Raw genomic sequence first — 26,362 nt, 5'->3', positions numbered from 1 at the left:
TGTCCTAAATAAACTTGGTGTGAGGATGGTCTAGAAATAAAGGCACTATCGGGAATTTATGCCGTTTTTGCAAATGCAACGTAGAAAATCCACAAAGGAGAAAATAATTTATATTCATAAATACACATGTCAGGTAAGAATTAAATGTGTACTTATGTATCATCCTCCTACGAAGACTCTCAGAGCAGCACATGCGGATTTCTCACAAAGTGTGCCATCGAAAAGACTTTGCAGGCTTATCCCATTTTATATGATAAGCCTGTTAAAGTAGCATAAAATATACAGGTTTGGAGCGACCTTTGTGCCTTCTCATTTATACCAGGTCACAGCTACTGGCTCATCTTGCTATTGTTGGCTTTCCTGATATTGAAGTAGCTGTGAGATAGATCTCTTGTTTCAAATTATTATTATTTTTACTTAATCCAGCTTTTAGAACAGCTTCTACTTGATGCAGCAAGTCCACTGGCTTTTCTCAGAGGCCCAAATTCTCACTGTTATAGGGTGGGGTATTATTGTTGTTGTTGTTGTTGTTGTTGTTGTTGTTGTTGTATCTCACCAGGCGGAGGGTAGAGGGAAACTTTCAAGCAGCTGTTGTTTCCAGGTACAAGTAAAACAAGAGACCAGAAAGGAATTTGAATGAAACCATGCCATATATTCCCAAATAATTAGTTTGCTGGAACTGTACATTTAACTCCTCCCCACCTGCTTCGTCCCCAATGCAGAAGCAACAGCCTAAGCCAGGGGTCAAGAAACTTTTTCAGCAGGGGGCCGGTCCACTGTCCCTCAGACCTTGTGGGGGGCCGGACTATATTTTGAAGGGGGGGAAATGAACGAATTCCTATGCCCAACAAATAACCCAGAGATGCATTTTAAATAAAAGGACACGTTCTACTCATGTAAAAACATGCTGATTCCCGGACCGTCCGTGGGCCGGATTTAGAAGGCGATTGGGCCGGATCCGGCCCCCGGGCCTTAGGTTGCCTACCCATGGCCTAAGTCCAATGTGGAAGTCCTCACTATGAACCTGATGGTTTTGCTTACCTAGCATATTCCAAGAGCCAAAAGCAGAAATGAGAAATCAGTGCAGACACCAGACTTCCATCACAATCTAGAAATCAGGAGCAAGCTGCATGTTTGCATTCTTTCCATCTTGCTCTTGAGTGTCTCCCTGAACAATGATTCGGCCCTCTAACCACAGCTGAGAGCATTTCCAAACTCAGATTTAGAAACCAGCTTTCCAAGCCACAGCCCTAAACTTTGGTTAGCAATTGAAAGTTTGGTGCGAAATCAACGCTACAAGTAGCAGTGGAAAACAAGAGCACACAACTCAGGGCAGAAAACAGTTATGCTACTGGCTCCTATCCATGATTAGTATTCAGGTGAAGTTACACCAGCAATTAACTCCAATAAAATGTTTGCAGAACCAATCTTCATGTTATTCCTTCTTACTCTCTTGTAGGGGCAGGGTGAGTCTATCTGCATTCGCTTCCACCAATAGTTAGCAGTCCAATGATTTGGGAGAGATGGGGAAATGCTAATGAAAACAGTTATAGACTGCAGTTCTAATTCACATATCTTCTAAGAGAGTCACACACACACACACACACACACACACACACACCGCTCCATGTAGGAAACACTGAAATTTCTCTTCTATTTGGGGGGGGGGATAGCTATATTTCCCCGAGTCTATACAATAATCATTCAAGAACATATTTGACTTCTTGGAGAGCATTGTTCAATTTTTGATAGTGGTATTTAAATCTAACATGGTAATAATACAGTGAATGATTAATGGTTAGAAGACTATCAAGAGATGAATAATGCAATAAGAGCTAAAGAAACGAAAAATTCAGGCTTTAACGGATAAAATATTTACTTTTAACATACCTTCAAAAATATTGTTTTCAACTCAGTTGGATCAGCTCTCTTGGTTAGAGCCACCTACAAGTAAATACAATTATATTAATATGCATAGTCTATACAAAGGATGTCAAAATGTCATTTAAAAAAAGGAAGAGGATAATTCAAACAAAAGAATGAGTGATGAAAAATAAATGTTCCCCTCAAATAAATTAGGCAGTGGTTTATGTGAGAAATAGATAGATAGATAGATAGATAGATAGATAGATAGATACTTTTAACATTTACACTCAATTATTTGATATTTTTGCTGGCGTTGTTCCTCTGAACAACCTGGCAAATATTAAATGAGGAACTGATTCTATTTTTTATAACCTGAGTGCCCAATACTGAGTACTAGGGACAAGCAATGACACATTTTTGAGAGAGAGAGAGAGAGATGCCATTAAAATATAAACTATTTAATAGTAAATACTTAGCAATTAAAACAAGTCCTAACAAGAAGTCTTCCATCACTTCTGGAAAAACTCTATGGCTTTGATAAGTCTGAAAGGCAGCTGTCAATAATGACTCTTTGCACTCACCTGCCATTCAAAGCTAGGGCAGCAATGATATAAGGAAGGTTGAGGGTTGAAGAAACTCCCGGACAGACTTAAAACATCATGATTACAAAATAAGGGAAGGGGCTATCTTTGTCAATGGTGGACGGTAGCTGTACTTGATGACCCAACAACCACCCTTCTCCAAATAATATTCCAGCCATGCAGTTTGCTATGGGGCTACAAAGAGTAGCAACTACACCTGCAGCAAAGCGCACTTGCCCAGCCACAACCCCCTCTAGTCCCAAGTTTCACTTCCAGAGTTTGGGAAGCAAAGCACAGTGTTACTGGAGTCGCTACAGTCACATGGTATCTGCCTTTTCTGACCCGTAACTCTTTAAGCGCAGTAGCGCAGCTTGGCTGGCCAGAGCATGTGGCCATCTCTGTTGGGGGAACGTAGCACCCAACTCTCATGAACTGGGTTTCAGTCATGAGATCTTTTCCCAGCCTTACCTGGAAGTGCCAGGGATTGGAAGTGGCACCTTCTGCATGCACAGCAAATGTTCTACCTCTCTAACCTACAACCCTTCTTCCCTGATTGCCCTCTGCAGAACTTTCCCAGCCTCCTCCAGAGGAGAGATAAGGGAGTTAGCTAGAGTTATCTCACCTTGGTAAGAAAGCTCTGAACTGTATCTAAACCAGGCTGCTCTAGCCCCTTGGAGTGTGGAAAGACTAGAATTGGTAATATGAACTGGCTTTATTCATCTTCTTATTTATTTTTGTCTGCTGACAGACAGACGCTGAGCAAAATTAAACGTAATTACCTCTGTATTATTTCTTTGTATTCTTTAATTTTTCCTACGTTTATTGATTATTTGAATTTATTTATGTATTTCCTTGCACATCTTTGTGTGTGCAAATTTTTTGCATTTCGCTAATGAGTGGGTACTTGTTGTGAGTTGCTTTGGGCACAGTTCAGTGTGGGAAATATAAACAAATTAAACTTAAAATTAATCCTAACAATAATGGAGGTTTTTAAAAAATCTAATGTAGGCTTTAAAAAAAAAACTGTAAGAGCAAATGATACATGATATTAGAAGAATCCTTTTTATATTCAGGCAACATCCTCTATATTAAGATGGCTATTGACTTTGAATGATCTGGGGGGAAAAACATTGTCCTACTCCCATAAACACACATCAATAAGGAGATACATTCTTTGGTGTCTATCATAGTGGTTATAAGAAAGAGACAAAACATCTGAGCTGCCCTCCTGAGAATATGGTCCCTAGAAACAAATGGGCACAGCATAGCCAAGAGTGCAGATGTGTGAACGTTTGTATACATAATGCAGATCAACACAATGCAATCTCCTAGGAATGCCCCCCCCCAGTAAATAATAATAATTTTATTATTTATACCCCACCCATCCAAAACATCTTTTATGGAAACCCCCACCCTAAATCAATGTGTATCCTCTCACTTTAGCCCATGCCTCTCATTAGAACTAAACAACGTACATCAAGATACATTAATGCATTAGGAAGAAAGTGCATGCTTTTAGATGCTAGCTACTTGGGGGTTAATGATGTTTGGTAGCTTTTTCCTTCCAAAACTCACCGAAACGACATGAGCAATTGTGGGGTAGATAGCCAGAAAATGTGTGTTATCCAAGTGTACATGCTGTCCTAAGTGTCATAATCTTGTGCTAAGACAGTTATTTACTTGAGAGCCCATTCACAAGGCTTTGTGCTCTCTGTGGCAGACTGGACCCAAATTCAATGAATTCCACAACCGCAACTAGAAATCTTTCCCCAGTACAAAAGGAGCATGCCACCCTATCCATCACTCCTTCACCTACAAAAGGACAACAACATTTTAGGAGCAGTCCAGAATTCTCCAAAACGCTTCGAGGCCAAGCACTCTCCTTGCCCTCACTCCCTGAAAATACTAAATTTCTAAAAGCACATAGGGGAGCAGGACACAAAGGGAGCAAGGGTCTCCAGAGCTCCCTTGCACACAGGAGCCCAGCTGGGGAGGGGGCAGCTGGAAAGGGATGTTGCCGCTGCCTCTCCCCTCCATCACTTCTACCCTGTGGCAAGCTTGACCCAGGACTGCTCAACCTGGCGGCACCAGGCCACTGTGCAACATAGAGTCCAGCGGCCCTCAGCCCGCTTGCCCTCCCCCCCTCTCAGCCAGCCCAGGGGCAGTGCACAGCATGTGCAGTCATGCCGCACTACAGACCCCCTTCCCGGTGCAGACCGCCACCCCCAACGCCCGCCCCTGGCTAGTTACGCTACTAGTTAAGATCACATCATTGCGCCATGCTAACATAACAATACTTGATTCATATTTTAACCACAGCACCTGCAACTACAGGCAACCCCCAATTTGCACAGGTGTTGTGTTCCGGGTCACTGTGCACATCGAGGATAATGCCTAAGCCCAGGCCACCCTGTTCCCCCCTTTTCTGGGTCCAAAAATGGTGTATGTGTACTCAGTTGTGTGTGCTTTGAGCGTGAACGAAATGGTCATTCCCTGGAAATGGAAACAGAAGCTGTAGCCAAACCATAGTTGATGATAATGTAGTGTGAGCAATACAGCTACCCTGCTCAAGCAAAACTGCAAGCCCTCAACGTGAGCAACAAAGCCTAGCAGGTGGCTAAACTGCACCCCAAGTCCAACTCAAGACAGCAGTCTACAAGTATCCAGATGGCTAGGCTGGGTCAGGCAAGGCAGGACCTGGGACAGCTCCTAATGCAGATTCCCAACAGTTATTATAGAAAAGAAACGAAAGGCCTGTCCTTACCTGAACCTACTTCGCTATCAACTGTACAAGAGCCTAAGAGTAGAGAGCTAGCTTTCAAAGTATATCTCAGAAATGGTCTTTAAACTGCTCTTCACATGGTAGTTTGGGATATCGAACACTATGTTCTTTTCAGCATATTAGCAGTGAACATATTCTCCTTCTGAAGCCAAAGTAGCACCATCCATACACAAAGCAAGAGGTACTGGCAGGCTTTGTGGAACCCCATGTTTTGCAAAAGTACAAAAAAATAAATCCTAAGTGTGAGGGGACCTAAACATAGCTCAGTAAAAACTGAAGAGGAATGGAATGGAGTACCTGAGGAAATGCAGTGGCTGTCTTTCGTGTTCAAAAAACAGCACACTTTTGTTCCAGGTCCTGCAAATGTTCCTAAATCCAGAACAAACAAACTCAGCTGTATTAGACAAACTAACTTGACCTGAAAAGGATTATTTCATTATTGAGAGTTTCCAGAGGGGTTCAAAAGCCATCCTCTTACAGCCCAGATTTTATTTAGCCTCTCCCCCCCCCCCGCCAGTCCATGACCCAGTGCACCTGGTTGTCAGCATCCTCTTCTGGATGAATGGCACTTGTGCTTTTCCAGCACTGTCAGAATCCAAGTTAAGAACCTTGATTGTGGTATAGAATGATGAACCGATACGGCCACAACGGCGTGTCGCAAAATGCAATCAGCAGGTTTACAAGCAAATTGCCAACAAGGGTGCAATATTCCCAACTGTCTGATCAGGGAAACAGGGCAGAGGAAACAGGGCAGAGAATAGGTAGCAGTGCTTTTTTAAAAAAACAACAACACACGCCTGAAGTCCAGAAAAGGGGAGTTGGGTGGGTGGGAATCGATAATCTGGCCTTCTTAATGGCTAACTGAGCATTTCCCTCACTGTACTAGTAAAATCAAAGTCCAGTCCTTCAAATATAGTGAAGTGCTCAGGTTCAGCTACAATGAACCTGAAACACTCCTGAGCGGACATCAGATGGTAGGGACTAGTGAAATGGCTGAAAGGGAAAAGTGGATCAGCAGGCAGGGTATTCATTAAGGGACAAAAGGAAACAAATCCTAGCAAGGGTTTTTGATTCTCTGCACCACAGGTAAAAGTTTGTTTTTTATTTTATTTTTAAAAGAGGACTTTCGGTGTTTATTCAGAATACAGGTCAGAGTGAAAATCTGGACCCTATCCTTATAGCAACACTGGGAAAGGGGGATAATACACATTTTAGGTAGCCACTAAGAACGCCTTCCAAGGTTTTTAGTCACCATCAACGCCCCAAATTACAAGATGACGAGTCTCTGCCCCAAGGAACTTACAACGTAATTTTTTTAAAAAAAAAACTTTTTTAAAAAATATTCAAATCAATTTGCAATAGAACAAAACCATAAACTAAAAGACGACTTTGCATTCTCTATTAATACAATGTAAAATTTGGCAAAGGAGGGGCAGTAGAGAAAGGGGAAAGACATGGGGATACTTGGTGGTTATATAAGTCACGGAATACACACACACATTAAGGGCACTGTTTGCTAGCTGAGGGATCATGGTAGGACATTTGGGGCTTTATAGGGGGAAAGTTGCATTTTTCCTGTCTAACTGGAAGCCACTGCAGATGCAAGAGCACAGGTGTAATACACACCTCCCACCATGCCATCTGCAAAAGGAGGCTGGCCAGCAGGGTATGCATCTGCTAAAGACTGGCATTAAGGGCAACTTACATAGTAATAAAGGGAATATTCACAATACTTTACTAGGATTTTTTTCAACTCTAAACTTCCCAAGCAAATGTAGCTGCTAGGATAAGGAGGGTGGGTTTGTTTTGTTTTGTTTTGTTTGTATGTTTGAAGGCATTTATATACTGCAGAATATTTACTATCATGATGGAGCTTAGGAACAATCTTATCATTTAATTAAATCAAAAACAAGAACCACATTAAAAAGCCAAGGAAATGACATATTTTGTAAAGCCCAAGGAAAGAGCTGCAACACCTGCCTGGCAGCTTTTCATGAAAGCTGGAAGCCTTCCAATCCATCGATCCTTTCGAGCCCCATGTCTTCCTCCTCCCACACACCTTCCACTATGACTGCAGCATAACAACACGGGCATCCATCATCTTTCCATGTCTGTTATTTCTTGTACTTGAAGAAAATGGAAGTTTAACCTTCAAATGCTGAACTGATGAAACACATTAGGTAGAGTCCACCGCCCACTCTGCTGCTCTTGCTGCGAAGCATACCAACAAAGCAATAAGAGACAGACAATCTGCTCCTCACTCACTAGGCTTCTAGAAACACACGCCGGTGCTCCTAAGTTTCTTGTACTGCAGGGGAAGCAGCAGTTTGTGCCTATTGTTGCTGGTGGCAGTTTTGTCCTCCAAGATATCAGAATGATACAAGGGGCATCTTGGAACAAGGATGGTGTTCCAAGTCTGTGACGCTGACATGCATGATTTTAGGCTTGTTCTTGTTCGGTGGCCTTTACTGGCAAGCCTGACTGGCATATGCAGTGCCCATTTAACAAAACTTTGGACGATTTCACATTTCCTTTACAAAACAGCAGCTGAGTGAACTGGGCTGAGCTGCATACAACCTGAATGAAATGCAACCAGCCGTCCCCTTGAGCAGTGTTTTTCAACCACTGTTCCGCGGCACACTAGTGTGCCGCGAGATGTTGCCTGGTGTGCCGTGGGAAAAATGGAAAAATTCAAGAGAATTACTTTATATATAGTGAATATAGGCACAGAGTTAAATTTTTTAACATTTTCTAATGGTGGTGTGCCTCGTGATTTTTTTCATGAAACAAGTGTGCCTTTGCCCAAAAAAGGTTGAAAAACACTGCCCTTGAGAACTGACCAGCTCTGCTTAGCAAGTTTTAGCTAGGACTGCCACTATTTTATTAAAGGCACCTGGGAAGCTCTTCTCAGAGCTCCCCAAGCCTGCAAAATTGTGGCAGGCTTTTTTTTATTCTCCTGCAACTTTAAAGGCAGATCAGACATCATGCCACCATCATATATTGGGAGTCTTTGACCCTCCAGAATTTGCTGGATGGCAATTCCCATCTTCTGTGGCCACTGACCATGTCTGCTAGGGATGATGGGAGTTGTAGTTCAGCAACATCGGGGGGACTCAAAGGTTCCCCACACTTGACATATGCCTTCATTTAATAATTTAACAGCTCTATCTTCATTTCACATCCACAGCATGAGGGTGTTTTAATTTAAAAGTGAGTGCCACGTTGATAGTCCTACAGCACATGGTACTTATTTGCAAAAATATTTTAGACTGCCTTTCAACCCTAAAATAAAGGCCCTCAAGACCGTTAACAAGCAAATATAATAGAAACGTGGGTAGATTTTGAGTTGGTCCCATTTTGCTAGGAAATCTTGAAATTTGTATAGGTCTGGTTCTCAGTAAGCATGCTGCTTTACTCTTTGTTTTGGAGACTAATCTGTGGTTATAGATGCCCTATATGTGCAAACACAAACAACAAAATAAAAATGCAACTCTTTTCATTTATAAAAACATGCATTAATAAAAGCATGCAATAGGCAAAGACTTTGAATTTCTCCCAGTAATTGGTACCGGCAGCATGCTTGGCTAGTGCTACGGCTTTGGGGGGGGGGAGTGTGTTTTGAGATCATCAAAATCTTTATGGAATGAGAACTTGGAGATCCGCTGCCAATCAGTCAGAATAGACAGTGCTAGGCTAGAAAAGCAAATATTTACTAGTCTCGCAGGAGGCAGGTTTGTATGTTCTATGTAGGTAGAAAGCCAGAGGTTTATTACCCTCCCTTCTCTGGCAGGTTCCAGGGTGGGTTACAACAATTTAAAATTTAAAACAGTTAAAACAGATTATGGTGGGCCCTTAAAACACATGTCTCAGGTGCCAAAAACCACGGAAAAGAGGTTTGTCTTCAGCATTCACCGAAAGTGAAGAAACCAGACGCATCTCTGTGGGTAAGGAATTCCCCAACGTTATCGATGGTGCTACTGTAAAGGGATGGCCAAAAGTATGGAAAGGAAGAAAAGGCTGTTATCATTCATGGCTAGCAACATGACAGCCACCAATTTTATTTATGTATAAAAATATTTATATACCAATATATCATGGAAAGCAATGATATCCACATATAGTGAAAACACATACAAAATTTAAAATCAGAGACCATACGATAAGACAATCACTGAAAAGCAGGCACAATGCATATGCACTTTTCCCCAACCTAGTGCCCCCCAGATGTTCTGGGTGACAACTGCATTCCAGATAGGCCATTAACCATCTGGCTGGAGAGGAGGGGAACTGGAGTCCAAAACATCGGGAGGACACCAGATTGGGAAAGGCTGCCTTGGTGGGAAAGCGCTTTCACTCATAATCCAATTTTCAACAATCCCATCTGCCTACTCCAACCTTCTTCACCATATCCCAACATGTTCTGGAAGATCTCCCAATCCTCACCAACATATGACTGGGTAGGGGAAGCACAGTGAAAATAAGGTATCCCACTTCACATGAGCATAAGAGCTTTCTGCTAATGACAATCCACCATTGGGTACAACCCACCCAATCTGTTCCAACTTGTCAAGGTTTGGTTTCAAAGTCATCACAGTTGGTTTATGCAGATCACCTTAGCAAGGCAAGTTGGGTAAAATATGCAGGAGTGGAGGTTATTTACTACAGAAGTTCGCTGCACTAATTTGCTAGCAAGACTGTCTTATTTGTGGAACCCTTGTCATGAATAAGCAGAAGGACAAAATAAAATCCTATAGATAAAGTGTCCCACCTAATAATTGTGCGTGACAGGAACTATGTAAAAATAACTGACAGGTAAATGCATTTTGTTTCATGCAATGTTTTCTTTTTTTGACTGAGCACAGAAGTTAACTTTTAAAGATTGTATTTATAATCAGATCTGTCTGTTCCTGTCTATTCAAAATGCTACACCTCAGTAGCTGAGTGTGTGAGTGGGTACAAATCCATGTGCATGCATGAATCAATTTATTGGCTCTTAAAAAGGGGGGACTAAAATGCAAATGCATAATGCAAACAGACAACATCACCTTTAAGTAACCGCATTTTTCTGTACTATAAATAGTAAAGAGGGGGAAATCTCAGTGTCAAGAAGCTTTCTTTAGAATTAAAAAAAGCAAAATGAACACCAGTACGGAACCACTCTGGTTCGAATGTATTATGCTACTGGAAAATAAAATCAGGACTTATTTAGAAAGCCACTCTCTCTTTGTAAACATGCTACAGCAAATTATGTACAGTGGTACCTTGGTTCCCGAACAGCTTGGCTCCCGAACGCCGCAAACCAGGAAGTAAGTGTTCCAGTTTGCGAACGTTGTTCAGAAGCCGAACGTCAAATACGGCTTCCAATTGAGTGCAGGAAGCTCTTGCTGCCAATCGGAAGCCGCGCCTCAGTTTTCAAACGGTTTCGGGAGTCGAACGGATGCCCGGAACAGATTAAGTTTGAGAACCAAGCTACCACTGCATATGCCATGAGAATATAGGTACGCTGCTGTCAGATCCAGCCAGCAAAGCCAATGAGAGTTGCAGTTCAACAACATCTGAGTCCTCCATTTGCAGTCATGCTGAAGAACATGAAAGCTGACTTCATGAAAAAGTTTTGCCATTGGCCTCAGTAGGATATGAATTGCACCCAAAGGTAGCAACAGTACTCTGTTGTGAACTGGGAGTTCTCAAGGCCAGGAATGGTAAAAACTAGCTATCCATTTTAAAAGTAACTGGCATTTAAATTGGCTTTTGTGACTATTGCATCAGGATCTACAAAGGAGGCTCTTCTCTTTCTTCTACCTCCGACCCAGATGCATTATGCTCCTGCCATGTAATAACCTCCTGGTGATAACACTGTATTCTTTTTGGCATTAGTTTAAGGCATTTTTATTTGCCCAGGCTTTGTACTGATGATGATGATCAGTGCTTTTTGGGGAGGAGGGGGTACGCAGGGGTACGCACACCCCCTAAACATTTTGTGAACCTAAGTTTGGCCTCATTGAGGGGCAGTATTTCAATGAGTAGGAAAATGAGAGTACTCCTAAACATTTGGGGTGGGAGCACTGATTATTTTTATTTGAATTTATATACTGCCCTATACCCGGAGGTCTCAGGGCAGTTCACAGAATAAAATCAAAATATAAAACCACAAAATACATAATCAAAATTAAAACAGCAACCCAATAACGACCTCCCCGCCCGCCTGCCCGCCCCCCAAAAAACACCCCGCCACATTTTAAAAGGGCATAGGATGTACACTGGCCTACAATCTATGTTTTGGATGAAGGTGAAGCTTAGAACTATTCAAAATAAATAAATGAACAGTGTCCAGCATACAAACAGTGCGTCTACAGGCCATGCATTTCAGGACTTGCCAGGTATCCATAGGAGACAAGTGATCAGGCTGGCACAGGGCCAACTCAATTTTCTATCCCATCTCGGTGCTCGGTACAGAAACCAAACAGGGTGCTAGACAACAGGACTCTGAATCCACCAGACAAATGCAATGAGCTTCTGGAGAAAGGATGGAGCTCTCCATCCAACAGACTCATAATATATTTTGTAGGCTGGAAACTTGAGTACGCTTGCTTGCAAGGTAGCTTCAAATGCTCAGCGACTGGTATAAAGCTTTCCTTCACAAACACAACACAGCAGGAATGAGGATGCTATGGGCCTTCAGATGTTGGCCATGTGGTTGAGGAGAGTTGAAAAACACTGGGAGGGCCACAGGTTACCTAGTTCTGTAGCACAAGAATAAAAAGCATGCATGTATTTTTTTCCCCCAGTGGGATGATAGTGTGCCTTGAGTGTCTTCAGTTTATGCAAAGTAAGGATTATTTATGGATTCAGAAGAGATAGACTAGGTGGCAGCAAGCCTGGTGCTGGATGGCTGAAAGAACAGCAGAAACAGCTGTTAGGAAGACTTAATTATAACTGACACACACACACACACACCCAAAAATTGACATGTCTGTTGATAGTAATTAAAATCCACTCGTGCACTGAAAGCTTCGAAACACAAACTTGGTTCAGAAACAATTGTGTCTGTAGATTTGGTTTCCTTTTGTTCAATACTTTATTAACTGAATTTTCAGGCACATAAGGATTTTGGTTGATTGGTTGGTTAAAGTGATATATTTACTTCTCTTTCCAGACCCGGCTTTATACCCTTTTTTAAAAAAAAAAAAAAAAAATGAGATCAACTGGTTGCCATGGAAACAACATATGACGTCAAGCCTGGCACTCAATCAGATTTAAAATTAAGTGAAAAGATCCAGGGCAACTCTCAGACGGACCATTTCCACTGCAATAGTAGGAAGGTTTCAGGGGAAAAGAAGCGAGTTGTGTTTTATTTTGACTGAAAAAGCAGGAGCATTTTTATAAGAGCAAATAGCCTTAAATTACTGGGAAATTCAAGGGCTGAGGACTTTATATACTAGTATAAAGATAAACATAGAAATGTTAGTATAATCCTATATACCAGGGATATCCAACCAGTAGATTGTGATCTACCAGTAGATCCCCGGCTGATCCTGGTAGATCACAGGACCCTTATCGTGTACAAAAAGTTATGGGGGGGAAGCTAAAATAGCTCTGTGCAATCTTCCCCCCAAAAAGCTCAACAACTCTGGGCAATCCATCCACTCCACGCATGGTCCTCCTCCCTCCAATGACAATGGGGAGATCACTGCCAGTTTTTTATACTGGGAGTAGATCACAGTCTCTTGGGAGTTGGACGTGCCTGCTATATACTAACAGCGAACTTGCTTCTCTGAATGAGAATGCTTTCATAGCCAGAATAGCACTAGCTAGGTCCAAGCACAAGAGAGAAACATCAGCAGATTATACACAGCAGTATTCCTAAGCATTGTAACTGCAATCCTAATATTTAGCATAAGTTATGTTGGACTCTCATGAAAAAACTAATACGCAGGAAATTGTTATACTGGGCATCAAACTACCAATAATGGTCAAATGGAAATCCAATTATCATTATGTTTATCTCTGAAACAAGAAAATTTACTTCATATCAACAAGGGACTAATTCACAATCACTAAAAGATGCCTTCTATCTAAACTGACATGCCATGGCAGATTGTACTATAAAATAGTGAACTGACAAGCAGCCTGACTTAATGTCAGTGACAAATGACTACATTAATGGAAAAGTGAAAATTATTCAAAATTCAGTACGTCTCAGTTGTGAAAACCAAAATTGAATTTAGGTTGTGCAGTGTGCTGGGACTAGGCAAATAATTCCTACTTGTGGGAATTTCAAATGGCTTTCAGACATTCTGCCATGTTTGATTGAGGTTAGAGACACAAAGTGCATTTTACAATTGCAGATTTCTCATTAATGTTGCTGCTAATCTAATGTTGATACAAAAAATAACATTTCAATACTATAAGTGTGTGTGTATGTGTGTGTGTGTGATTATGTTGTTGATTTAGTATTCCTATTATTATTATTATTATTATTATTATTATTATTATTATTTTCTTGTTGATTTTCGGGTGTACTGCTGTTCTCTTTGTTGAAAACCACTCTGAGAATGTTTGTGTCACTTCATGCGTGGAAAGGCGGCATGCAAATAAAATTACGAAAGGATGAAGGAAACACTAAGTGACATTCACAACGGAAGTTAATCAAATCTTCTTCCTCCTCTCAGATTGGTGGTGGAGGAAAAATGGACTCCGAGCTGCTTAGATGCTATAGGAGTATGTACCCAATTGGGAAACTAACAAAGGTAAATCAAACTGTAAAATTTTGTTTACAAAACTTAAAAGTCGGCTCCACTCGGTCTATTACCAAAACCAGTCCACACTTTAGCACACAAATAAGCCAACCAATGACATGTTAAGGACACACCACCAAAAATATCAGCAACAACAGATTTAAATGGAAATGGGAGTTGTGGTCTGAGTTTCCTGTCTTGTGATGTGCAAACCTTTCAGGTCGGACTCAGTCATGGGCAAAAAGTATTCTACTTCTCCTTTCCAAATAAAGCACATGTTTAAAGTTCCAGTATAAATGAACCTGGTTATCAAATCTGGACAAATGTTTCTCATCCCTGCGAACAAGTGCAACAGCTAAACCTCTTCCAAGATTTATAATCAACTTGTCAGTCGTAACTTAAACGGACACTACTCAGGCAGTCGAAATAATCAATTTTTCTCCTTTGTACATCTTCTCAAAATTCATCCTTTTTACATGTCCACCCCCACTTCCAAGTGTTATTTTCTTGTTTTCTTTTTAAAAAAGGAAAATGCCAGCTGCCTACTTCTTATGAGCAACATTATCCTACTTCACCACCATTTAGGCAGGCCAGAGTAACATTTTTGGTAAAGTATATGACTCAGCTGCGTGCTTCTAAAAGCATGTAAAAAGCATGGGATTATTTTAAAATGTTATGAAAAATGTACCGGCAGCATTCTTCTTAGTGTCTTAACAAAGCTACAATTTCAATTTCTTTTATTCCAAAATAAACTGCTTCTACCAGGGCAGCTTGATATTGTAGGAAATGGCTGAGACGGATTGGATACTTCACAAAGTATACAGAAGAAATTTAAATTGCATTTCTTTGCCTTGAAAACACCGTCCCAACACTACATTACTAAACACATTATCTTGAAGCCATCGCAGTGTTTCTAATGGAACATAGGAATACAGTAAGATGCCTTACACCAGCCCTGACTATTTGTTTAGCCCAATACGGGCTAATCTGACAGGAGGCAGCTCTCCAGGGTCTCCACATCACCAGCTACTTCAGAAGTGGGGAGCCTCAGACCCCTTCGGGCCTCTCTAGGTGGTCCTCAGGACTCTCCCCCCAGGCCACACACCCACCTGAGCCACCCTTCTCAAAAGCCCAGCTTTGCATCCTCCTTGAATGTTTTTGGCTGGCTGAAATGCATCCTTGTTCTCCGATCATACTTCTTGCATTGGGATTGGTAAATGATGCCAGAGTTAACAGCAGACGATTGTGTCGCCATCTTACTCCCTGCTGAGTTCTACAAGGGGCAACAACACTGAGATTAAGGACTCATCCAGACTTCCACTTATCCCACCGCTTCCCCCTGGGAATATCCGATCTTTACAGCTGAACCAAAGCACGGATTGACGTTTGCCGTGATTTAGCACTGAAGAGAAGCGGGAGAAATCGAAAACTGCTCTCTAGGCACAAGAGGAAGTGTGGACAAGCCCCAAATGGGTTATAAATTATAAATAACAAAATAGACAGGTGAGGGCTGGCTGAGGGCAGAGTGAAGTTGGTGGGTCAAGGCCTCATTCTCCCAAATCAACCAACCTCCACAGGATAACAGGGTTTTGGTGTTTTTTTATAGTCACATAATATACTCATTTTACCACACCGAACTTTTTTAAATGCCCTAAAATTTGTCACAAAAGCCATGCACCCCATTCAATTGTTTTTTTTTCCAGCAAGGATTCCCCCCCCCACTATTTATACTGAATTACTTCTGCCAAAACAAAAGGTTATTATAGTGTCCTTTTAAAAAACAACAAAAAACATTTCAGTGTCTCTTGAGGCCTGCAATGTTAAGTGGTTAATCTCCGGCGCTTAATCTGCAACGAACTCCAGCACCTGGACAGGATTAGGCATTATGCTACTCAGAGACCTACAGATCATGGCCCAAGCCAATTAGGCCTCTTGCTGTAACGCAAGATAATGTAATTATCCAAGTGAAATTCTATTGTGAGGCAGGGGCAGGCCTAGCGCTCTTTGATGCCCCAATGCTCAGGACATAGTAAGCATTCCCTTGCGGCAGTACAAGAGAACAACGCTCCCATTTTAGAGCCTGGATTCCCAGCAGGGAGCAAAAAGGCTTACCACGTGCTCTGAACAGGGATAGGGAGCCCCTGGATGTTGCTGGACTACATGGCCCATCATCCCTGACCGGGCGTGAGTAAAACAACATCTGGAGGTCCAAAGGTTCCCCATCCCTGTTCTAAACTATCCCAGATGTGATATTAGCAGCATAAGACAACAGTGCTTGCCTGGGAGGACGCATTCAGAAAACACATTGGAATCTGCAGGTCAAAGATCTACAGCACTGATCCTGAAGCCCATGATATTCAGGGAGCTGGAGAGACCTCGCCAGACTGGCCTCCATGGGGTGACCCTCAAGAGCTCTTGGAGAGGTCTCTCTGTCTGAGGAAGAGGAGCAGGTTAAATAATCCTCAGACCTTGAAAGCAGCAGCAGCTGGTCAACAAAGGGGCGTACACCTGAAAGTCCAAAGTCACCGTGCTACTCAGGAGTAAAGTGCTCCTTGGAAATAACACCTCAACAGTAAAGGGTTCCTGGAGAGGAAGCTCATGAAGCAGCTGATTTGGGGAAGAGTGTGGGAAGCCAGCCTTATAAACCACATGTATAGGGAAGTTTTTAATGTATGATGTTGTACTGTGTTTGATGCTGGTTGCCACCTAAAGTGGCTAGGGCAGGGGTAGGCAACCTAAGGCCCGTGGTCCGGATGCGGCCCAATTGCCTTCTCAACAGTTCAGGAATCAGCGTGTTTTTACATGAGTAGAATGTGTGCTTTTATTTAAAGTGCATCTCTGGGTTATTTGTGGGGGCCCCCCAAAAAATATATATATATATAGTCCGGCCCACCACAAGGTCTGAGAGACGGTGGACCGCCCCACGGCTGGAAAAGGTTGCTGACCCCTGGGCTAGAGCAACCCATTCAGATGGGCAGCATATAAATCTGTTGTTGTTGCTGCTGCTGCAGTTGCTGTTGTTGTTGTTGTTACATTGAGCTCTGATAGTTACTAGAACTAATATACGTTTCTGCTTCTTACTCTAGCAACCTGATCTGAATTTATTCTGCCCTTCCTAGCTGTTGATCTCTACACCTCAGCCTTAGGACTCTGCCTTTGGATTATGTCTGATTCAGGCTACTCTCCTATGCTGAACCTCAGCTTCACCTGGACCTTGTTTGGGGGCTCTTTTCTATTACTGCTTGGCGCTATTTTGTTTTAGACCTGAGGTTGCAGTGGACTTTTATGTGTGGTCTTCTTCCAGCCAACCTCCTAGGACTGAGAACTAACCCAGTTGGAACAGAAGAGTGGCTTACACCAAAGCAAGGCTGCATCAGCTTTTATGTACTTAAAAAAAAAAGTTATATATGGTTTAATACAATAAAAAGCTCTCTGTTTACATATAAATTAAAAACCTCTGATAAAATATTTTAAAAACTAGATACAAACCAAACACGACTATATCTCACAAATGAAACTGGGAAGTGTAACAAACACAGAAATAAAAATTCCTCAGTGTCCAGGAAAGTTTGGGTCACAGGAAGTGAAGAGATGTTCAAAGGTTGCCATCTCAAAAATTAACTAAGGGATGGCATTCCAGAGGGTGGATGCTATCAATGAGATGTGCCAGTTCCGTGCAAATGGCTGGTTGTTGAACACCTATTGAAATTCATTTATCTGTGTTACAGAGCATATTTTCTTTGACATTATTATTAATTTATATCCTGCCTTCCCCCCCCCCCCCCCAACAGGACTCAAGGCTGAAAGCTTCATACAATCATGCATCAAACATTTTTCCTTAACTGGTAAGTGAGATTATGACTTGTGTATCATATTTGATATATACACAGAAGAACAATATATATTCGCATGAATCAAGTGCTAACACTGCTAGGAAATGACATGGGCCATAGCTCCGTGTCACATAATTTGTGAAGTAGCCCCATCATTTTCCTGTTCTGTGCATGATAAACAAATTAATAAAAAGTACTAAGAATTCCTACCCAGAGCTGGAATAAAAAGAATTACTTAATAGCCAAGGCTATATATTCACACACAAGTCAAGGCTTTTCAGATGTAGCACAGCAGGTCTTATCAGCTATAAAAACAAGCATTTTGGCATGTCATTCTTTTCACAATGTGTTCTTGGAATCACAGTGTGATAGGAAAAAGTCAGGTGCATAAATCTATTCTTAGTCACCACATCGTTGGATCTGTTATTGTGAATTTTGTACCATGGCCCAAATCAGGATCATCATAAGAACAGTAGCATTAACTCACAAAACAAGACTATTACCCAGAGGACAGGAACTTGGGTGTTAGCACAAAGTTCACGTTTTCAGTCTGAGAACGTTCCACAAGCACAGTGGAAGACATGCAGCTGTGCTCTCAGACCTGTTTCAGAGCCAGCTCAATGTGCAAAAATGGCTGGCAAGTCCCCTCTCTTCTTCTTCTTCTTATCCTCCTCCTCCTCCTCCTCTACCCCTTAACAGCCTCTGTTGTCCAGCAAGTTGTAAATTTTTAAAATGTACCATCATAATCTGTGCAGGTCAATGGTATAAAAACAAAGGTTTATTGTGACGTACATGCCTATGGTGTACCTCCCGCACAAAGCATTCTGAGTACTTAATGGGACAGGTGTCACAAACCTATAATCAGGAAGTGGTGGGCTCTCCTTCACAGGAGGTATTTAAGCAGAGACTGGATGGCCATCTGCCAGGGATGCTGCAGTTGCCTCCTGCACTGAGCAGGGGGTTAATCTGGACAAGGGGTTAAACCTCAAAAGTCATTTCCAACTCAGAATTCCATGACTCTACCATATGAACCAGTTTAAGATCTCTGCTCGAGAACTCTGCTCTTTTTGCTGCCCCTTGCCTCCTTCTCATAAACATTCAACTAATGGGAACAACTGAAGAGGTCTGTCTGGTGGTGGAATCTTCCTAGAAATGTGCCTGGCCTTTTCACAGCTCACTTTTTAAAACTACTCTCTTAAAACGGGTTTGGCGGTGTACACATTTAAAGCACATTGCCTTTTCTCTCCTCCCCACCCCACACCCCACACATAAAGGATCCTGGAAACTGTAGTTTACCCACTGCAGAGCTACAATTCCCAGCACCCATAACAAGCTACATTTCCGATGATTCTTGGGGAGTGAGATTTAAATGTGCCTTAGATGTATGGTGTATATGCAGCCTTTGTTTCAAGAGGCATTTCCAAAATACAGTTTGTGTTTTTACTGCTTTGTTGTCTGCTACTTTTTTCTGTATTTGTTTTGTTTTGTTTTTAAACTGTTGTCAAGTTGCCTTGAGTTTGTATTTGGATAAAAGAGGGATATATGTTTTTAGTATCCAGCACAATTTTGGCATGTCTCGCTTAATCTGGAGGATTAAGGACGCAATTAACAAGGAAATTCTCCTGCACAATGCCTGTGCTATAAATGACACACCACAGCTGCACCCAGCTTTTACTCTCTGCTTTCCTACGAGGAAGCTGGTCAGAGCAGAATGTAACTCCTATTCGTTTCGCTGGACTTTGCCTAAAACCACCCTTGCATTCAAAAACTTGCCTGATTGCCACAGGTGACCAGGAATTCTATGCAAGTGAGAAAGCTGATGGAGGAGGCTACCAACTCATTTAGTTTCCATGCTACCTACAGATGAACTGATTAAGTCTCTGCCTCCGCAACAAGTACAGAAACACTGGTGGAAAGGGGAGACACAAGTCTCTACCATCAGTGCATTTGGCATTATGATTTTACTGGCAAGCTAAGAGGCTAGGATTTAATTAAAACACTTCTAATCCACTATATACAGGTGAAACTCGAAAAATTAGAATATCGTGGAAAGGTTCATTTCTTTCAGTAATTCAACTTAGGAGGTGAAACTAATATATGAGATAGACTCATGACATGCAAAGTGAGATATGTCAAGCCTTTATTTGTTATAATTATGATGATTATGGCATACAGCTGATGAGAACCCAAAATTAATAATTTCAACTTTGGGGGTTCTCATCAGCTGTATGCCATCATCATCACAATTATAACAAGCAAAGGCTTGACATATCTCGCTTTGCATGTCATGAGTCTATCTCATATATTAAACTCCAGTAGCTAATGAAAACAATTGCTTACATAAATGGACTTTTCCACGATATTCTAATTTTTCGAGTTTCACCTGTATATTTATCAGTTGATGGGGGGGGCAGAAAACAACAATAAAACCATTCTTGGGAACTCCTAAAACCATAAAACATAACAATCAATTAATAATATTTGGCATGGAATCTTAAAATATGCAATATCAACCAACGGCACAAGCATGTCAAGTACTCAACATGGTCCAAACGCCTGAGTAAAAAGCCAGGTTTTAACACGGGACTAAAATGTAGCCAATCTTGGCCCCAGCCAGGCTTTTTTGGTATTACTGGGATACCATGGTGATTCTTCTGTGCAGGCTGGAGAAAGAGGAGTCCAGTGGCGGAGTAAGGCTCCGCGGTACCCGGGGCGGCAAAGGAAACGCCCCGGGGGCGGGGCGTCGTGACATCACATTGTGACGTCATGACGCTCCGCCCCCAGGGCGGTTCCGGGGGTGCCGGCGCCGCTTCTGCAGCCCTCTTTTAAGCCGAAGAGCTCGCTTTTAAGCTCTCCGGCTCAAAAGGAGGCTGTGGAAGCGGCGATCCGATGACAGAGTGCGCCTGCGCGTGCAGGCGCACTCCGTCGTCGGGCCGTGCGCTGCCGCTCCCAGGGTGACGGAGGGAGCGGCAGCGCGTGGGAATGGTGGGTGGGGCTGCCTCTTGTCCCCCCCATGTGCCGCCGTTCGCTCCGTTGCCCCAGGAGCAGCAGCACCGCACACACCGTGTGCTGCTGCTCCCGGGGGGACGGAGCCAGCGGCAGCGCGTGGGGCTGACAAGCGCCGGCCCCTCCTGCCACTCCCCACGCTGCCGGTCACCCCGGGAGCAGCAGCGCTGCACGGACGGGGTGCTCCCTCGGCCGTGCGCTGTTGCTCCTGGGGTGATGGAGGGAGCGGCAGCGCTTGGGAATGGCGGGAGGGGCTGCCGCTTGTCACCCCCATGCGCCGCCGCTCGCTCCGGTCGCCCCGGGAGCAACAGCGCACGGCCGAGGGAGCACCCCATCCGTGCAGCGCTGCTGCTCCCGGGGTGACCGGCGTTGCCTGGGGAGTGGCGGGAGGGGCGCCGCTTGTCGCCCCCACCCGCCGCTTGTCGCCCCCACCCGCCGCTTGTGGCCCCTGTCGCCCGGGGGCGTACCGCCCCCACCGCACCCCCCTAGCGACGCCCCTGGAGGAGTCCATCCTCTGCAAACTGCCTGAAACACGGGCTAGTTGCCCCTTAACAGGCAAGTACTTTGTTTGTTTGTTTTTTGCAGGCTATTTAACTTTACAGGTCTGTGCAGTGGTTTTCAACTGGTGGGTTGGGACCTGCAGCCTGATCCAAGCTTTCTGTAAAAAGGTAAAGGGACCCGTGACCATTAGGTACAGTCGCGAATGACTCTGGGGTTGCAGCGCTCATCTCGCTTTATTGGCCGAGGGAGAAGGCGTACAGCTTCCGGGTCACGTGGCCAGCATGACTAAGCCGCTTCTGGTGAACCAGAGCTGCGCATGGAAACGCCGTTTACCTTCCCGCCAGAGCGGTACCTATTTATCTACTTGCACTTTGACGTGCTTTCGAACTGCTAGGTTGGCAGGAGCTGGGACCGAGCAACAGGAGCTCACCCCGTCGCAGGGATTCAAACCGCCGACCTTCTGATCGGCAAGCCCTAGGCTCTGTGGTTTAACCCACAACAACACCTGCGTCCGATTGCAGTGGTACTTATAATCTTTCTGTATTAGACCATAAAAAAGAATGCTTATATTAGCCTTCTGCAATTTACAAAAAAAGTCCTATTCACTCTCAAATACCCTATGCATCCAAGTGGGTTGTGTTCTTTTGCAAGGGGGGGGGGAACAATCTGGAAACCTTAAACACATCATTTAAAGTACAATGCAACAGGATACAAAAGGGTACATGAGTTTGAGGGTATACAAAAATGAATAAAATTAATTTTAAAAAGCCATCATGCAGGATGCTGACACAGGACAGGTCTCAAGCAAATGCAGAAAAAAATATCAACGACTCAGAAAAATACCCACGACTCACCAATCCATTGTTTGGCTGAAGAGAAAAATCAAACGGAACGTTATTGGACTAGACAGATCAGAGGTGTATTTTCACACAACTCAGCCTGAACCTTAGGCACATATTTGAGCTTCGGTGTGGTGGCCCCCAGGTTGGGGAATGCCCTCCCCTCCAAGATACATCACTGTACAAATTTTGATGTCTGGCATGGATGTAACCGGGGGGGGGGGGCAGGAAGGGGCAGCTGCGCCCCCCATCCATAAAAATACATAGCTAGCTGAGGTTCTGACACCCCCCCCCAACAAAAATCTTGGCTACACCCATGATGTGTGGTCAAGATGCACCCTTTTTGCACAGACTTCTGGTGGTGGAAGATGAGATCAGAATATGCCTTTCATTGTAGTGTTTTTGTCATTTCTGACTGCTGTTGCTACAGCTTAATTTATACTCTAGTAATGCTTATGTCTTGCATATTTTATTGTATAGTACTGAGGTCCACGTAATCCATCCTGGGACCGCATATTAAATAAATGTAATAAATTAGGCAGCCCCTCTAGTAGTTTGCATGCAGGATCAAACTCATGCTATGCTGACTCTACTTATTTCAGTGTCCTTCTGCACCTTCCACCATAATTTAACACTTTAGTTCATTAAACCTCTGTCCCTTTCCTCCCCGCCCCAGCCCCCCCATATATATACTAAGAAATAATTCAGATCTCTATAGAATGCTATGTTTAGAAAACACTATATATATACCATGTCACCTGTAACCATGCCAATTGTCCAGGGCCCATTTAAAAACACACATGCTTTGCATTTAAGAGAGCAGTCAGAACGCTCTTCCAAGAAAAGCTTAACTTTCATTCCAAAGTTTCTAGAATTTGTGATGGGAGGGGAAAACATGGAGCTAAGAAAAGACTAGGATACGCAGCCTGAACTTCCAGTACTGAATTGAAAACTGCCAGTGCCCAGGAAGCTCTACAGGTTCAAAGAGGGGCTTCACTCTACCCTATATATTTACAGCACAAACCTACAAGCCTAGCACTGGAACGGCAACTGTGTTTGACTTAATGCCAGAAGTGCATAAGGTTTTTAGATACCATCTTAAGGAAAGGAAAGCATTCAAAGCTGATAATGTTCATGATTTTAAGTCCACATAATTTTGATAGCCCCGCTGCATATGTACAGTTCACTGTGTACAACTATGGTGAGGAGCTACAGTCAACCAAGGCTTCCTCTCGCATTTGTATACTGTTTTCCTGCAAGCAAAATCGCTATGTGCAATGCGAAATAAACATGCTTTAATATAAACATCTGCTGAGAGGTTTCTACCATATATTCCTCCAGGCATATTGTAACATGAACCATTCCAATGAAGGATAACCTGTCTTGTCAATCTACCAAAGGCAACTATGGATTTTTACTCACTCACTTTCTTTTTTTTTTAAATGGATAAATACGAGATGGTCAGCTCTAGAGCAAATGTGTCAAAATAGATGGTTGTACAGGACTGATCCTCGATATTCCTTTCAGCCTTCAGACTGCGTGGTTTTCCACGATAAGACTGAAGGAAGCTCCTCTGTACTAAACAAATTGCCCGTCTCTCAAACTAAAGACTTCTGTTTCAAGCCTTACACCAAAGTTTTGCTCTGCAAGCCGATCCACACCCTTAACACACTTAAAACTTGCTAAACTTGGAGCAAGTCTACTGCTTTCAACAGGACTTACCTCCACATAGCCATGATTAGGGTTTTGGGTATGAAACCTGTTCACCAGCCTTCTCCAACCTGGGAGCTGGCTGGGGCAGATGGGAGTTGTAGTCCAAAACATCTGGAGAATAACTGTGGGGAAGGCTGCTCTGCACCCATAAGCAGGTTATAATCAATACAACACAGTGGCTTCTCTTAGGGTGTGATCACTTTATCATAGCACCGCAGGCAGCTTTGACAACATTAAGGATCAGGGTTCTGAACAGGGGTGGCTTTAATGTAGTTTAATAGGCAGATGTTTGTCAGCAATTGTCAAAAACAGTGCTAGCAACCTCTTACTTTTTTAAAAGAAATTGTTTAGAATATTCTTTGTAAGCACTCACATAACTGCTTCTGGAAAACTTAAAATAGTTTATTAACTAGGGTTCTAACTACATTTACATGAGAACAAGGTGTGGTTCAATATGACCTTAAGATTTCTCTATTTTTGCTTAGAATATGCTCGATGGACAGCAGCTGAACATGTACTGAAGTGTAGAGAACTTCTGTCTATGGTATATTGTGTGAATGACGGTTTGCATGTATAGTTTGTATGTGTGAATAGGCTACCAAATGATGCAAGGCCTTTGATTTAATTCACTCATTCATTCTGCTTGTTTGGCTGTCTATAATGCAGAGCATGTTCAGTGCAGTCAAACACTGTCCTGTTTGTAGGGTTTGTAAGGCTGCAGAAGATATAAGGCGTCTTTAAGCATAGGATTTTCCTAGCATTCTATTGTAGCTTTGCACAAATTGCCACCACTTTGCCAGAAGGTTTATGTTTGGTTTTTCAAGGTAACTTTAAGACATTTCTCCTTCTGGCTGACAGGCAGCCTTCAGCCTCTAACTATCTGAACTTGGAAAACTGTCAATGAAAGTCAGGTGACTATCACTGTTCAAACCAAAGTCCTTACATAAATGTGACCTTTGTGTTGGTCTCAATGCTCCGAACTGTACAGGCATTATAGTTGGGAAAGTATTATTTTTTTAAAAAGGAAACTGTGAAGCTATATTGCATAGCTCCCATAAATGTGCATAATGGATTTATATATTGGAAAATAGTAAATCCAGTTTCTGAGGTAAGTGTGCTTTGCAAACTGAAAAGGACTGCAGGTGGAAATGGGCCTTAAAAGTCACTTCATTGTAATACAGAGGCATTTTACAGAAATCTCAAGGCTCATCCTAATTAGGGAGCAAACACAGCACTGAAGGCAGGTACCAATGTGGAGCTAACTAGCGTTGCCAGTCAAGACCTACTGTGCTAGGCCTTAGCCCCAGGACCCGCTTTCTAGTGTTAAGTGCCAATGAACCAACCATATAAAGCTGTCTTTGAACACACCCAGAGCATTCTCTTTTCAGCACAGGATGTTTCAACACCTCCATGAACGCTGCCAGAGGGAAGCAATATTCCAGCTCCTACAGGGCAAGCTTCCATTCCATCCATGGCTCTGGAGCCTGACCGCAAAACAGAACCTCCATGCACAAGGGCAGTGTACCTACGAATGTCAAGGAAGGCAGCAAGAGCGGAGAGGCGGCTGCCAGCGGGGAACCTGCTGCTGGGGTTCCTATAAGTATCTGCCCGGCCTCTGTTGGGAAACGGGACGCTGGGCGAGCGAAATGGGGCCTGTGGGCTATGCTTTTAGGAAGCAACCCTCAGCCCCGGAACCTCTCCGTTGGAGGGGGGGGAGGCGCTTGCTGGTGAATCTGCATGCTAGCCAAAAGGCTCTTCCCTGAAGCCTCGCCTCCTCTTTGGGGTTTCCGGAAGCAGCACGACCTGCTGGCCTCGGTTTGGCCCTTCCCCCGATGCGGGAGGGATGTCCCCTCCCCCCAAAAAGGGGGCCAAGCTGTGCCAAGGACAGGCCCTAGGTCAACTCTGGCAGCCTCCCCGCTTCTCCCCTCCCGGCCGCCTGGAGGCCCGGGGAAGCAAGTGGCGCGGCTGCTGCCGGGGCAGAAGACGAAGCAGCAGCAGCCGCAGCCGCAGCCGCAGCCGCAGCCGCAGCCCGCGCTGTTCTGCGCGCGGCGCCCGGGCTCCATGACTTACCTTGGCAGCCATGCTTTACCTTGCGCAGCCGGCCCTTTCCCCCTGGCTAGGCGAGCGGAGGCGGCGGCAGCGGCGAGCGGCGTCCTCGCAGACGCACCAACCAGGAGAGAGGAAGCGCCGCCGCCGCCCGCCCATTGGCTGCCGGCGGCCCCCGGGAACCCGCTGCGGCGCGCGTGATCCGCCTGTGTCCTCCGGCCTGGCCGCCCGGTAGGCGCGTGTCGACCAATATCCGGCCAATAAGGTGACATGTAGCCGCACTGGCGGGCAAAGCCATCCCGGAGGTTGCGGCGTGGAGAGACTTTAGGATTTATTTATTTTTATTTTTTGGTAATTCGTACCTTAACCTCCTGCAGCTGCATCCCGTGGAGAGGGAATGCTGCATGCAGCATATGTAGCCTATACGGGTGGGGGTGGCGTATTCCTGCCTGTGCCT

At 43.8% G+C, this 26,362-nt stretch overlaps 1 protein-coding gene across 3 annotated transcripts in view; it reads right to left on the bottom strand.

Moving 5' to 3' along the window:
• SLC25A13 (solute carrier family 25 member 13) overlaps positions 1 to 26,035 on the bottom strand; it is a 114,252-nt gene extending 88,217 nt beyond the window's left edge. The window contains exons 1-3 of one of the 3 annotated variants that reach the window (XM_033165244.1): positions 25,930 to 26,024; positions 22,162 to 22,176; positions 1,891 to 1,944 (exon numbers count right to left, since the gene is read on the bottom strand). In XM_033165244.1, coding sequence (XP_033021135.1) covers positions 1,891 to 1,944; positions 22,162 to 22,176; positions 25,930 to 25,941 — 81 coding nt within the window. In that variant the 5' untranslated portion in view covers positions 25,942 to 26,024. Of the gene's footprint in view, positions 1 to 1,890; positions 1,945 to 22,161; positions 22,177 to 25,929 lie in introns of all 3 variants that reach the window. The other 2 variants (XM_033165242.1, XM_033165243.1) reach the window with 2 other exon arrangements.
• Between the last annotated feature and the right edge of the window lie 327 nt (positions 26,036 to 26,362).

Source organism: Lacerta agilis, chromosome 12 (genome assembly GCF_009819535.1).
Source record: "Lacerta agilis isolate rLacAgi1 chromosome 12, rLacAgi1.pri, whole genome shotgun sequence".
NCBI classification, from domain to species: Eukaryota; Metazoa; Chordata; class Lepidosauria; order Squamata; family Lacertidae; genus Lacerta; species Lacerta agilis.
The sequence above is the reverse complement of the archived record's forward strand: the minus strand, read 5'-3'. Positions and strand labels throughout refer to the sequence as shown.